Genomic DNA, 13,406 nt, shown 5'->3' on the forward strand with positions numbered 1-13,406 from the left:
GGCATTTAATGTAGCAGTGTAGTCCCAAGGCATGTCACAGTAGCATTAGCAAACTAAATTTGACACCAAGCCACTTTAGTGCATTAAGCCTTCAAATCTCTCCCACTAATTTAGCCCGGGGAGGGAAGGGTCAAGGATGGCCTTCCACCCAGAGGCCAACTGAGGTCCTTAAGTGGTCACATAAGTGCCTCATTCTACTTCTCCTAGTATTCAACCAGCAGCAGGCAGAGGCTGCACCATCTGGGCAAACTGCCATGTGCACCCTGGTTGCAGGGTCACTAACTCTTATTAAATGAAATAAAGGACACGTTGACCATGGGGGCAAGAAGGGGTATTGATGCTGACCATGTGAGCAGGGTGAGGGGGTGGTGGGGGACCTTAAAGAGCGGGGAGGGTGGGGTAAGTGCTGGTGACCATTCAAGCTGGGATGGGGGTGCGGGTCCAGTGGGGTGGGATGAAGGTTCCCGGGTTCATTCTCACACAGATGATACTAGCGATAAGGGACAGAAGCTGTCCTTTAAGGGGTGCAGATAAAACAGTCAAATTAATGGACAATCCCTTAAAATATAGGATAGTTGGTCACCCTACCTAGAAGTTATGTTTGTCGCCTGGTAGAGGATCCTTCCTACTTGGACAGCCCATGCCCAACATAGGCAAGGGCTGTGCCCAAGTGAAGACCTTCACCTGCCCTTTAAACTGATCCTCCTTCTCCCTCCTTCCCCCAAACTGGCAAGGCCTGCCTGACTGACCCTAGTAAGCCCACCTCATTTACTTTTCCTCTTGGTCTCCAGCGGCAATCCTCAATCTTGGACTTGCTGCAGTACCAGCGGTGGCCACCGCTCCAGCTCCGCAACTCAGGCAGGAAATTCCCCCTGAAGATGCCAAGGACCCTGTTGCCAGCCTGGCTACTATCACTGCTTGTTTGTCGCTACAACCACACCAACCCCCTCCACCTCTCTGTCTCTCTATCTCTCCGCCCCCCACACACACACCTTAAACCAGCTTATATTTCAGCTCTTTCCTGGACTCGAACTCAAGTTCTGTCGAAGGGTCATGAGGACTCGAAACGTCAACTCTTTTCTTCTCCGCCGATGCTGCCAGACCTGCTGAGTTTTTCCAGGTAATTCTGTTTTTGTTTTGGATTTCCAGCATCCGCAGTTTTTTTGTTTTTATCTCTGGCATTAAATTGGGTTGTGGGTCTGCCCAGAATGGCTGCAGCACGGTTGCCACTGGCTGGCTCTTCAGTCAGTGGATGGAGCCACCATCAGGACTATTAAATTCTGCCCAGCATATTCATATAATCAAGTCAGTTTTTCCATTTTCAATTTGTGTTTATATTAATTCCCTGACAATGTATGAGGATAACATTTTAGAGTGTAGCCATAATATATCAATTTTGCCGAATGAAATGGATTAAATATTTTCTCCTTTTTTTGAACTATCTGCCATATAAGTAATGTAGAATGAAGTATTTGGGCTTATTCTCTTTTGGAAAGAGGAGACTGAGATGATGTAATTAAAGTTTTCAAAATTATGATGGCAGGCTTGATAAGATTTTGTAATGTTTTTACAGGAATTGGGAATTTGAATGTAGGAAAGTTCTTCAGGAAACCACAGAATTTGAGGACAAGGGAATTGCATTTAAATTTAAGCCTTTCAAAGGTAAACAGTAAACTTAGGCAACTTTTTTTTTAGTCAGAGGCTGATAGGATTTTGGAGGGTGGAACAGAAAGAAGGATTGAATAAATTTCGAGGAGAAAAAAGTAAAGCTACTAGTTCTAAAATCATAATAGGAAACTGGGTGTTAGGAAGGGCACATTAGATGGGCCAAATGTTTTTCCTGCCTAAAATATTATTATTACTATACTGATAAGGACTGAAAAGGCTGATCCAATTAAATTGTTTACTATTGCGCAGGTTTCGCATTTAAGGGAATATGTCTGTTAGGAAGATAGAATTAAGAAGAGAAATCAGATGAAAGATTATTCACTGAAAAGTTAACAATGTTGCGGAGTATGTTATGTGAGAAGATGATTGAAACAAATTAAATGAATTTGAGAAACAATTTGATATATGTAAGGAACAAGAAAGAATTGGGGACCATGGCGAGAAGGTGAAACGGATCAAATAAAATTTCTCAGTTCTTACATGGTTACCAGTAATAAGTAGTCTAGTAATAATGCTCTGTGGACTATTGTAGGACTGGACCAAATTTTAGTGTATTTGTTAATTTATTCAATGGGCAGTTTTAATTAAAAAGTGTTTTTAGTTTTACATAAATCTCTACACTTACATTCCAACATAACATAAATGATACTTTACCTTTGAATTAAATTGGAAGCATGGTATAGGTTTTGCAACACATTCCATTAAATGTACATAATTATAAGCAGTCTTAAAACGTCACTCATCATCTGTATTTAACTCAATGCACCTTCATTTGATTTGAATGTCATTCTAAATGCAGGCTGTAACACTGGGAACATAATATCGCATTTTGACTCTGAAAATAAACCCTCACATTAGAGCCTAAATAAAACTTTAATTACAGCCTCTCTTACTAATGCCCTCCCTCAGTAGAAAGTCCTCAAGTAAAATTGCTGGGGAAATGCAACATAGTTGACAAAGCAACATCCTGAAAAGATTACATTTTCGTGAATCAATTAGGCATTAGAGGTCTATAGTTGGTAATCAGGACAAGAATGCTGTTCAAATGTATTATTATAAAGTGCCCTACAGGCAGACAAAAGACTACATATCACCACCCCCTTGTTTCCTCTTTAATTATGCTGTAACAAAGCTGTGATGTACCCTGTAATAATTCAGATATAATGTTTAAGCAGTGAGATAATATGATCTGGTTTTACAGTAACATAACCACTGGTGCCACATCTAAGCTCAAATAGGCACTATTGCTTGAATTGCCAGACTCTTGTGAAGATTGCCACACTGCTTTCTTCTGCTAACATCTGCTTTATCACTAAATGTGTCCCTTGATGGTATAATGTATGTTAGATATTAAACTGATCAGAGTTTCAAAAATTGAAAAAAGACACTTTCAGCCTTAGTTTTAATTTAATAATAAGCAATATGCATTGCTACTGACTGCACTTGTACTAGGTGCATTTCTGCTTAGTAGCATCCAATAACATTTCCATCCACATTAGTTGCACCAATCCCTGTTAGCCAAATGATCATAGTTAATTCCTGTTAAATTAGCCCTGATCTGCTAATTATGAATTCCAATGAAATTCCAGATCTTTTTGTAAGTTATTGATTAATAATTTATTGCTCAGAATATATCTTGCTCGCAGCCCGAAAGAATCAGTTACCTATATAACAAAATCATTTTTGAAGGGTTGTCAAACTGTAATAGATGAACTGTTACAAGGGCATAAAATAATTTTTACATTTAAAATCTTCTATTACAACTTTTCAAACCATAAACTATGCAACTAAAACATACTTCATACATGACTGAGAACCCATAAAAGTCCCACGTTTTGCCAGATGTTGGCTTAGCTATAAACCTCATTTTGCACGTATTACTTTAATTTAACATTTGCCTGCTTTCGTGTTTCCCCCCTCTTTGACACATTCTCTTTGTGACCTAGGAGATCAAGTATTCAGGCAGTAACCTCCTCCAAAAGTGTCAGTGTTGCTCTGTTCTCTCTATATCAACCATCAGAGCCATTTTCCTTCCCCCACTGAACCTTCAATTTTGAGTGTTTGTTACAGCAGACACTGTAAATATGCTGATTAACAGTTTTACAAAGTGGCACAGGTTTAATTTGAATTAAATTTCATAGACAATGTCCCCTAAAGACATGCAGAGCTTGGCATTTCTACGTGCATTAGTAACCTTTACAAGGCTGTCACTGGAAGCCAGTTGAAAAGTATGTTATAAATGGGCTCATTTATATATGCTTTCCATTAGTGAGGGAACCTAAAAATATACCTTCTTTCAGCAGCTATGACAAATGAAACAGCCTAATCAAAGGATTCTACTGGCACTGATACTGAATGATTTTGTATTTTTACTCCCCAAATACAGAATTTCCTATCCTGTGTAACTAAGATCTAACCAGACAAGTGTCAGTTCTGGGAGAATGGACATTATTAGTGACTGAGATCAAATTCAATCAATTCTATTCAGGGACTGTCTACTAATTATGTACATTGAAAATCCATATACCTTAACCAGCTCCTGTTACCAGTTCAATTATTTTAAGAAGCCTCACCCTAAAGTAGGTACATTTCCTAACCACTCCTATAAAAAATGTGTTAATAAGGTGATCAATTCAAGGGACAGAGCCATTCTCTGCTTCTTAACCCTAGGCTGAAGGCTGCAGTGATGCCGTTCCCATGAGGTAGCCTGCTATCTTCATTTCTCTTTCATCTACGTACCGCTCTAATATGTGGGCAGACACAACAACATTACAGGGGTAACCAGGTGTTGCTGATAGTCAAACTTGCTCAGTGTAACATTGGAAAAATGAGTCATAGCAAGCTAGTGAGCTGGCAACCTGTACCAGAAATTGTTAGCAATTCAAGCTTGTTCTGAGTACTTTGTGCGATGGGAGTTTATGAACAATGGCCACGAATTCAATGAGCTGCTCCTAATGGTCATTTTCTCCTGCAAAACCATGTATCTGAGTTTGGCAAACAGGACCAATATTTCCAGGGCTGGCTCCTAGTACACACAATCAGACATGTGCTTGTGACTCACGTCAAGCTGCAAGGGGTGGAATTGAAAGCAGAAATGTTTAACTGTTGGAAAGAAATTAGGCCACTGAGAATTTCTGCTCATCAGGATGATGTGAGGGGATCGAGAGACAGAAACAGCTGGGCTAAACAAGGAGAATAGATTGATGCTGCATCTGTCCATGTGGAAATCGGAAGCACTGAATAATTTTGGTCTTGGAATTGATAGAGTCACTTGTGTAAGTTAACATTTTTTTGGAGATGAAGTTGGTCAAGTTGAAGCTCACCTTCTAACTCGACCTGCATCTTCCAGAAACATCATAAAAGAAATTCAACACTGCAGCTCCTAAATGTATACAAAAGGTTTGCACCTGGAACCATAGAATTGTATCACAGAATTGTTACAGTGCAGAAGGAGGCCATTTGGCCCGTCCTGTCTGCACCAGCTCTCCAAATGAGCAACTCACCTAGTGCCATTCCCATACTTTCTCTGCACATTCTTCCTTTTCAGATAACAGTCTAATTCTCTTCTGAATGCTTCGATTGAACATGCCTCCACCACACTCTCAGGTAGTGCATTTCTATCCCTAGTAGATCAATGCGTTAAAAAAAATTCTCCTCATATCGCATTCATTTATTTTACTAACAAATTTAAATCTGTGCCCTCTTGATCTCGTCCTTTCACAAGTGGGAAGTTTTTCCGTATCTACTCTGTCCAGACCTCTCATGATTTTGAACACCTCTATCAAACCTCCTCTCCTTTTCTCCAAGGAAAACAGTCCTATCTTCTCCAATCTGTCTCCATAACTGAAGTTCTTCATCCCTGGAACCATTCTCATGGATCTTTTCAGCTTCTTCTCTAATGTCTTCACATCTTTCCTAAAGTACAGAGCTCAGAACTGGTCACAATACTCAAGCTGAGGCCGAACTAGCAACTTGTACAAAGTCAACATAACCTCCTTGGTCCCAGGATACTGTATGCTTTATTAACTCAACCTGTCCTGCCACCTTCAATGATTTATGCACATATACGTCCAGGTCCCACAGCTCCTGTGCCACCTTTAGAGTTGTACACTTTATTTTACATTGTCTCTCCATGTTTCTCTTACCAAAATCAATCTCTTCACATCTGTATTGTGCACATTACATTTGCACATGCATTGAATATCTCCTCCTTCCCTCCATACATTCTGCATTCTTTTTTAAAACTTCCCAAAAGACAAACATAACTTACTGATGACCCTGATTACTAATAATCTGCTTTAAGTCTGTGAACCATCCAGTATCAATACTCAATGTGAATGCCACATACAGAATTAAATATAAAAATTGGAACGAAGTGAGCAGAAGGTGGTGCAGTTTATGTATTAGAAATGACCTATTGGATTTAAAGGGCACGTTTATTAAATTAACTCACATGCTTCAGAGAAACAGTGTGTGATTTTCCAGTGATTTGAGTGAGAACTGATGAATCAATATGCACTTTGTAATTAGAAGTTTTTTCTTTATTCTTCCATGTGTCATTAGCAAAGGCAGCATTTGTTGCCCATCCCTAATTGCTCTTGAACTGAACATTTCAGAGGACAGTTAACAGTCAACTACATTGCTGAATTCTGAAACTTACAGTTATAAAATAAATGCCATTAACTATTAGACTACTGGACTACTCAATAAGTGTGAGGTAATGCACTTGGGCTGGACAAACAAGACTTGGGAATACATGATGAATGGTAGGACCCTGGGAAGTACCGAGGATCAGAGGGACCTTGGTGTGCATGCCCTTCGGTCCCTTGAGGTAGTGGGATGGGTAGATAAGGTGGTTAAGAAGGCATATGGGATACTTGCCTTTATTAGCCAAGGCATAGAATATAAGAGCAGGGAGGGTATGCTGGAACTGTATAAAATGCTGGTTAGGCCACAACTAGACTATTGCGTTTAGTTCTGGAAGGATGTGATTGCACTAGAGAAAGTGCAGAGGAGATTTACCAGGATGTTGCCTGGGCTGGAGAGTTTTAGTTATGAGGAGAGATTGGATAGACTGGGGTTATTTCCCCTGGAGCAGAGGAGATTGAGGGGGGACATGATTAAGGTATATAAAATTATGAGGGGTATAGATAGGATAGACAAGAAAGAACTTTTCCCCTTGGAGGAGGGATCAATAACCAGGGGGCATAGATTTAAGGTAAGGCACAGGAGATTTAGAGGGGACGTGAGGAAGAATCTTTTCACCCAGACTGTGGTGGGAACCTGGAACTCACTGCCTGAAAGGGTGGTAGAGGCAGATACCCTCATAACACTTAAGAAGTATTTGGATATGCACTTGCAATGCCATGGCAGACAAAGCTATGGGCCTAGTGCTGGAAAATAGGATTAGAATAGTTAGGTACTTGTTTGAATGGCACAGACTCGATAGGCTGAAGGGCCTTTTTCTGTGCTGTAGACCTCTATGCCTCTATGACTCAGCAGCACTGATAGAAAGAATATGTGTGGCTAATTTCAAATCATAAAGCACCCCCAAGCAATTCTGAACACTTCTGGGAGACTGACACAAGCTGGTCAGATATGATGCCTGGACTTGAAAACTGGGGAGCTGCAGAATATGATGGCCCATTTGTTTTTGCAGCTAAAAAAACTCTTTGGGCAGAATTTTACATTCAGCGTTCAGGCCGCGCCCAACATGCGAAATGTAATATGATGCGCGATGATGTCGGGCGTGCGTCCCAACGTCATTGCGCTGTCTCGCGATATTTCGTTTGGCAGGCACGAGCCAGAGTCGGCTGCATGCCTGCCGATCATTGAAAGGCTTAATAAGGCCATTAACAAACTAATTAACTTCAAATTTACGCTGCCCATCCAACCTAACGGTTGGCGGGCAGGCGAAAAGACCAAGCGGCCTTTACATTTTCTAGGAAACCTCACCACGAGCGGGATGAGGTTTCCTCATGCTACTACAAACTAAATAAAAACTTTTTTTTGACATTGTCAAATGATGCACTTGGGCAGGGCAAACAAATGTTTCACTGAATTTTTAATGTGTTTAATAATTATTTTTTAAAGCACTTCAATCACCCTGAGGCAGCTTCATGCCTCAGGGAGGTTAAAGCACTCATGCGAAAGAGTGCTGAGCCAGACTCTCCCTCCTCCCCGAGCCCGCACAGGTCACTACTGCTCATGATGCACGTTGGGTGGGCCTTAATTGGCCCACCCGCGTAAAAGCGCGATGCGGAGCAGATCGCGGGCAGCAGTCGGTTTTGTGACTGCCCCTGCCTGCTCCCACTGAGCCTGCCTGACCAAATTAAAAATCCTGGCCCATGGCCTGAATTTTACACTCCCCTGCTCACGGGTTTTTAGGTGGGTGGAGTGAACCTTGAAATTGAAGGAACGGGATTCCTACCGGGTCCCCGCCCACTCCGATCACACAGGGATTTTACACTGAGGCGAGCAAGGCCTCAGATGGGAAGCCTGCCCTTGCCCAAACTGAAGCCGTTAAGTGGCCAATTAGGTCGTTTCTTACCCAGCTTCAATTTTTAGGCAGGCAGGAGGTTTAACCTTGTGTGGGCGAAGCCCAAAAATCAACAGACTTAGATCTTGGCCGAGAAGCGGTGCGGGTCATGGAGGGGGCACCTCCATCAGATGGCTCCTTTTGAAGTTGGGCCCGCTCCCCCCCACCCCCAAGGACTGGTGGCCTCCAGACCTCCCTCCCACCCTGGCTCTCCCCCGAGACCCCAGTGACCCGTTTCACAACCCTCCAGGCCTTCCTTACCTCCTCTACCCTGGGACCCTTTAAGCTTATCTAGGCCTCCGGTGCCTGGACTTAGCCTAAGGCATTCTCATGTAATTCATCTTCAGTCCACTGCAGCTCTTGTCGCTGTAGGGACTGGAGGGCTGCTGGCCAATCAGGTTGGCTGGCAGCTCTCTAAGGCGGTACTTCCTCCTGAATAAAGGGCAGAAGTCCCGCCTGCAGCCAGTTAATGCTCATTTGAGTGTAAAATGGCTGCAGGGCACTTGGAATCAGCCGGGATGTGTTCCCCGCCGACTCCTCGGATGATGAGAAGTGAGATCCCTCCATCCAAAAAACTCAGGCCAAAGTCTCTCTGGGAGTTGATTTCTGATAAAGCACCTGGTTTCCATTAAATTGTCATGTGATCAAGGTACCTGGGAGATAAACAATGGGGAAAATAAGGCCAACCAGAATCCAATTGTAGGGGTGAATAAATTGTGGGGGCGGCTCTGTTTCAAGCAGATTTTTTTGTGTTTAGCGAAATCTGGCTGCAGAGCAAGAAGCATCACTTTCAGGCAGAGTTCATTTGAAATTCTGTGTGCTTGCTAAAAAGGTTTAAAACCCTTGTTAACTGAAGGACTCCTAAGAGTGAGTTGAACTTCTAGGGATAGACATGCTCAAAAGAGAAAGAGAGAGAGAGATTTAGTTACAAGACTCCAGAGTGAATCAGGAGAGTTCTGGCCCAAGATGGCTATGCTTAAGATGCTAGTGAAACCTGTGTTGAATGAAGAGCCTACAACCGTGGGATAGTTGGAGGAGATTTAATGAGACAACCTTGCCAGAAGTAAGCAGAAGGCCCAAGAAATCTCAGCCCTCATATTGAAACAGTACTCGGACCAATCTTCCAAGTTTTGATAAATATCTGACTTGAGTTTAGGGTTGTAAAGTCAACTGGGTGTGAAAGGAAATTTGAGTTAGGAAGTTCAGTTTAGAGAATAAGTAATTGTTCATTGTACTATTAATACCTAACTGACTATTTAAGATAGAATGTAATTATTAGCATTCATGTTCTTTGATTATTGTGTAGTAAAATCCTTTTAATTTAAATTGTGAACCTTGTGGTTTCATTCTTTTAGTAAATACCTTGGTTTTTAGATTCTATAAATAAATAAACAAACTTCCTACTGGGGTCTCTACCGAGACCATAATGAGGGAAACACATAGATTCCACTATCCCCTTGAAAATTCCAGATGTATTATCATTAGATTATATAACTTTAAAGTTTGCTTAAAGTTTGAAATGATTTGCATTAAGTTTAGACCTTAGTTTAAGTTCCCTGCCCCTCTACCTTTAATGAAGCAGGGAAATACATAGAAATCAGTTGTAGAAAGTTTGATGTGATCTTTATAAGGTTCTGCTGCATTTGATTTTGACGAGCAAGAAAATCTGAAGGTGAAGAGATAGTGAAGATGCAAGTGTGATACCTTTAGTCTGTCGTCTCAAAATCACTATTGCCTTTCTTAACATGCCATGTTTAATGCAATCAAATGACATTTCCCTGTCTGCCATTTTAACATAAGTTTTAACCCATTTATTTTAAATTGGTTAACACTTTAGCTTAGATTGTTGATGGAGGACTGTCATACAAACATGTTAGATTTTTCAAAGTTAACATCTCCAAACTCTGGGCTTGTGTGACCAAAATCCCATTAGATGTTGAATTCTCAGGACTGAATCTTACCAGGGCAAGAATGCCTTCCGAATGGGTTGTTTGTGCCAGTTGAATTATAGGCCACCTGTGTACTTTTAAAGGTTCTACAAATGATTAATCAAATAAACAAAATGTAATTACCTTCCAAATAGCATGTATGCTAGGCCCTGTCATAAGAATAGTGAAAGTCTGTGAATGTCGTGATGAATAACTTTGCCCAAGGCAGTAAGAATTTAAGTAATCATAGTACTTCATTCTGTACATCAGTATAGTGAAGGCTGCTTATACATAACTCATACAGCCTGCTAAACATTTTCCTATTTGTTTACAATGGATGTGCATAGAATGATGCTGTTCCTCAAAAAAAGATATCTACATCATTAGAGTGCAACTCTACACACCAATCTTGCCTTGTTAAATGCTTAAATAACAGATCAGTTGTAAAGCTCAACATTCTTTACCTGCACATAAAGTGACTTTCAAACAGAAATGTTTGTCAAAGTTATTCTCCAGGCTCAGAAACACAATCAGCTCTAATGAAGGGACATGCTTAAAATGTTAACTTGTCACTTCTCTCCCCTGATACTGTGCCTGAATTGCTAAGTGTTTCCAACATTTGCTGTTTCTGTTTCAGGACCACAATCATTGTGCAAAGTAGACAATTGATTTTGGGTCCATTCACAATCTGAAGATACAGTAAATACAGCAAATTATTACCATCAAATGGCTTTTGGATTACTTTTTTTTATCTATTTGAAGGATAAAGTAATTTCAAATTTAGCTGCTTAATATAACAAAATTTAAACTTGCTGATTTCTCTCTTTCATCAACGTCAATCTGCCTTATCATCTCATAAAGCTCCTAATAAATAAAATTTGGTTGCATTAAATTCAATTTCACTGTAAAGTGGTTTGCTATATGATTAACGTATCAATCACAAGGCATTTGCAGTTCACTTGCATTCTGGATAAGAAGTGTGCTAATGTAGAAATAGTTCAAAAACTCTTTACTACCTTTTTTCCTTCTTTGAATTTCAAATGTTAAAACTTCAAGTTTGGGATTTTCTAATCAGTCCTTCCTGATTTAATTTTGCTCCTCATTTTGCAGGTGTCCTGTACTATTGGCTTCAGTTCTTTCAAATTGGTTTTATAATGTTAAAAAAGCCTATCATTTTAGCCATAATTATTATACACTAGCTGTGGGATCCTTGTGGCATAAAGTTATCATGGAACCCAGCCATCATTACAAAGGTCATAGTCTTAATACTTGCAGGTTCACTTCTAAACACCATTTTACAGTTCACACTGTTAGCAAACTAGAATCTACTGTGAGAAGAGTAGATTCTTGTCTACTCAATATTGCAGAACTGAAGCACAATTCCAGACAAAGTTCCTGTGATAGACAAACTACTCAAAGTAATGTAAACATCGAATTTAAACTAAAACTAATTTTCAAATGTATTTCTTGCATGTCACAAAAATGTGTTGAGTTCAAGAAGCTGAAATGCTTTAAGCATATGTTAAAGATGAATATATATATATGTAATTTTATTTTCAATAGTTCTAAATATTTTCTACTTAAGAACCAAAAACTTAAGGGAAAGCATAAGTAATTAGATGTTCAATACTGTAAATGCTTTCCGTTAAAACAAATTAAATGAACAGTACAAAGATTCAAAGTGAAAAAAGCTATTTTGCACACATTATTTTTGCGTTTGCACATTGAGGATTATTAAGCAGGCAGACAGTGTGGTAACCTTTTGGTAGCAATGCCAGGGTCTTAATGGATAATTTAAGCCTACTTTAGTCATTGAAATGTTCAAGGCAGATTAACTAAAGACTGAACAAATTATTTCGGAAAAAAATAGCAAAATACCTTCAGTGTGTATAGCGGAGATGTAGGTCCAGTTGTATCTCTTCACAATGTCAACCATGGCACGGGCTTGACGAGCATCAGATGATACCACCCTTACGAAATATTTAAACAATGTTTTATCACTTAAGTCCATGCTTGTGGCAGAATATGCAATCTGAGGTATGTTGAAGAGTTGTAGCAGGTTCTGCACTTGAATGGCCACAGAGCTGGAACCAGGCCCGATAACCCCAACGATTGGTTTTTTGGCTCTGAACGGCACGGTAGTTCCATCAACACAACGCACTATTCCCTCTTCCTCCTCATTGGAGATCAGGGAGTCTCTTATAAACTCGATGCTTTGCTCAAGAGCCACAGCGGAGTGCCAGCAAGAGTCCCTAATTTCACATCCTAACGTTATGTTTGGTAACAACATTTGGTCTGCATTGATGCGTTCGAGCGTGTGGAGCATGGCTTCAACCCTCTGGATGCCATATTGCTCCCTTATGGCGCCGCATTTCCTCTCGTGGACCTTGTCGGCAGGTGGCTGGTGGTGGACTGAGAACAGTGCCCCAATGATGATGTCTCCCGGCTGGTGAGCAACCACCCTTCGCTCACCCGACTGAGCAGAAGTGCTGAAGTGAAAGTTCCTGAAAACATCTCCCACTGTCCATATGACCATAAACCACAGTAGGAAAGTCATCTTATACAAGTGTTCTTGAAGTTCAGGAAAGCATTGTGATGGAAGATTGAAACTATTTGGATCTTAAAGAAGGTGAGAAAGTATTAACTAATGAACTGTATAGATAAATCAAGAACTTCCAAACTTCATCTTTCTCCAACACAAGTCATCATTTGTTGAGGGTTTCCACGGATGTCACGATCTCGAAGCCTATTATTAAGAAAAGAAAAACATTCAGAATATCACAGAGAATTGTAATCAGTTCCTGCCACACTTTCGTTCCCAATCCCAAAAAGCCACATTACCCAAAGAAAAATGCTGAATGTTTAATCTCCACCATGCCCGAAGAGATTTTCTCTCGCCGAGCCTTGACAATAATTCATGTGGTTAATGCAGTGGGTCCCGCTGCAGGACGGTAATTTCAAATTAATCCATATTATTTTGCAGTACAAGTAAGGGTTTGTATATTGAAAATCCATCTACATTCAGAACTCGTGTTTACCACTTTTGCTTCATTAGGTAAATCAAATGATCTGAATAAATGTTCTGTCGTGTCGCATGGAACAACCTCACATGAAAATCATCCCGAATCTGAAACGTTAATTCTTCCATTTATTTGTCCTTGGTTGTAACTGCCCATGAGTCAAATCACAATTCAAGTCCATCACAAAGCTAAAAGGATGGGCAAACCTTCATAAACCCAATCTCAAGAACAACATTGCGATACATAAAATAA

At 40.4% G+C, this 13,406-nt stretch overlaps 1 protein-coding gene across 1 annotated transcript in view; it reads right to left on the reverse strand.

The window, feature by feature from the left end:
* grm5b (glutamate receptor, metabotropic 5b) overlaps positions 1-12,691 on the reverse strand; it is a 700,030-nt gene extending 687,339 nt beyond the window's left edge. Inside the window, exon 1 of the mRNA XM_041199276.1 lies at positions 12,013-12,691. Coding sequence (XP_041055210.1) covers positions 12,013-12,691 — 679 coding nt within the window. The remainder of the gene's footprint in view (positions 1-12,012) is intronic.
* Between the last annotated feature and the right edge of the window lie 715 nt (positions 12,692-13,406).

This window comes from Carcharodon carcharias, chromosome 11, assembly GCF_017639515.1.
Source record: "Carcharodon carcharias isolate sCarCar2 chromosome 11, sCarCar2.pri, whole genome shotgun sequence".
NCBI lineage: Eukaryota > Metazoa > Chordata > Chondrichthyes > Lamniformes > Lamnidae > Carcharodon > Carcharodon carcharias.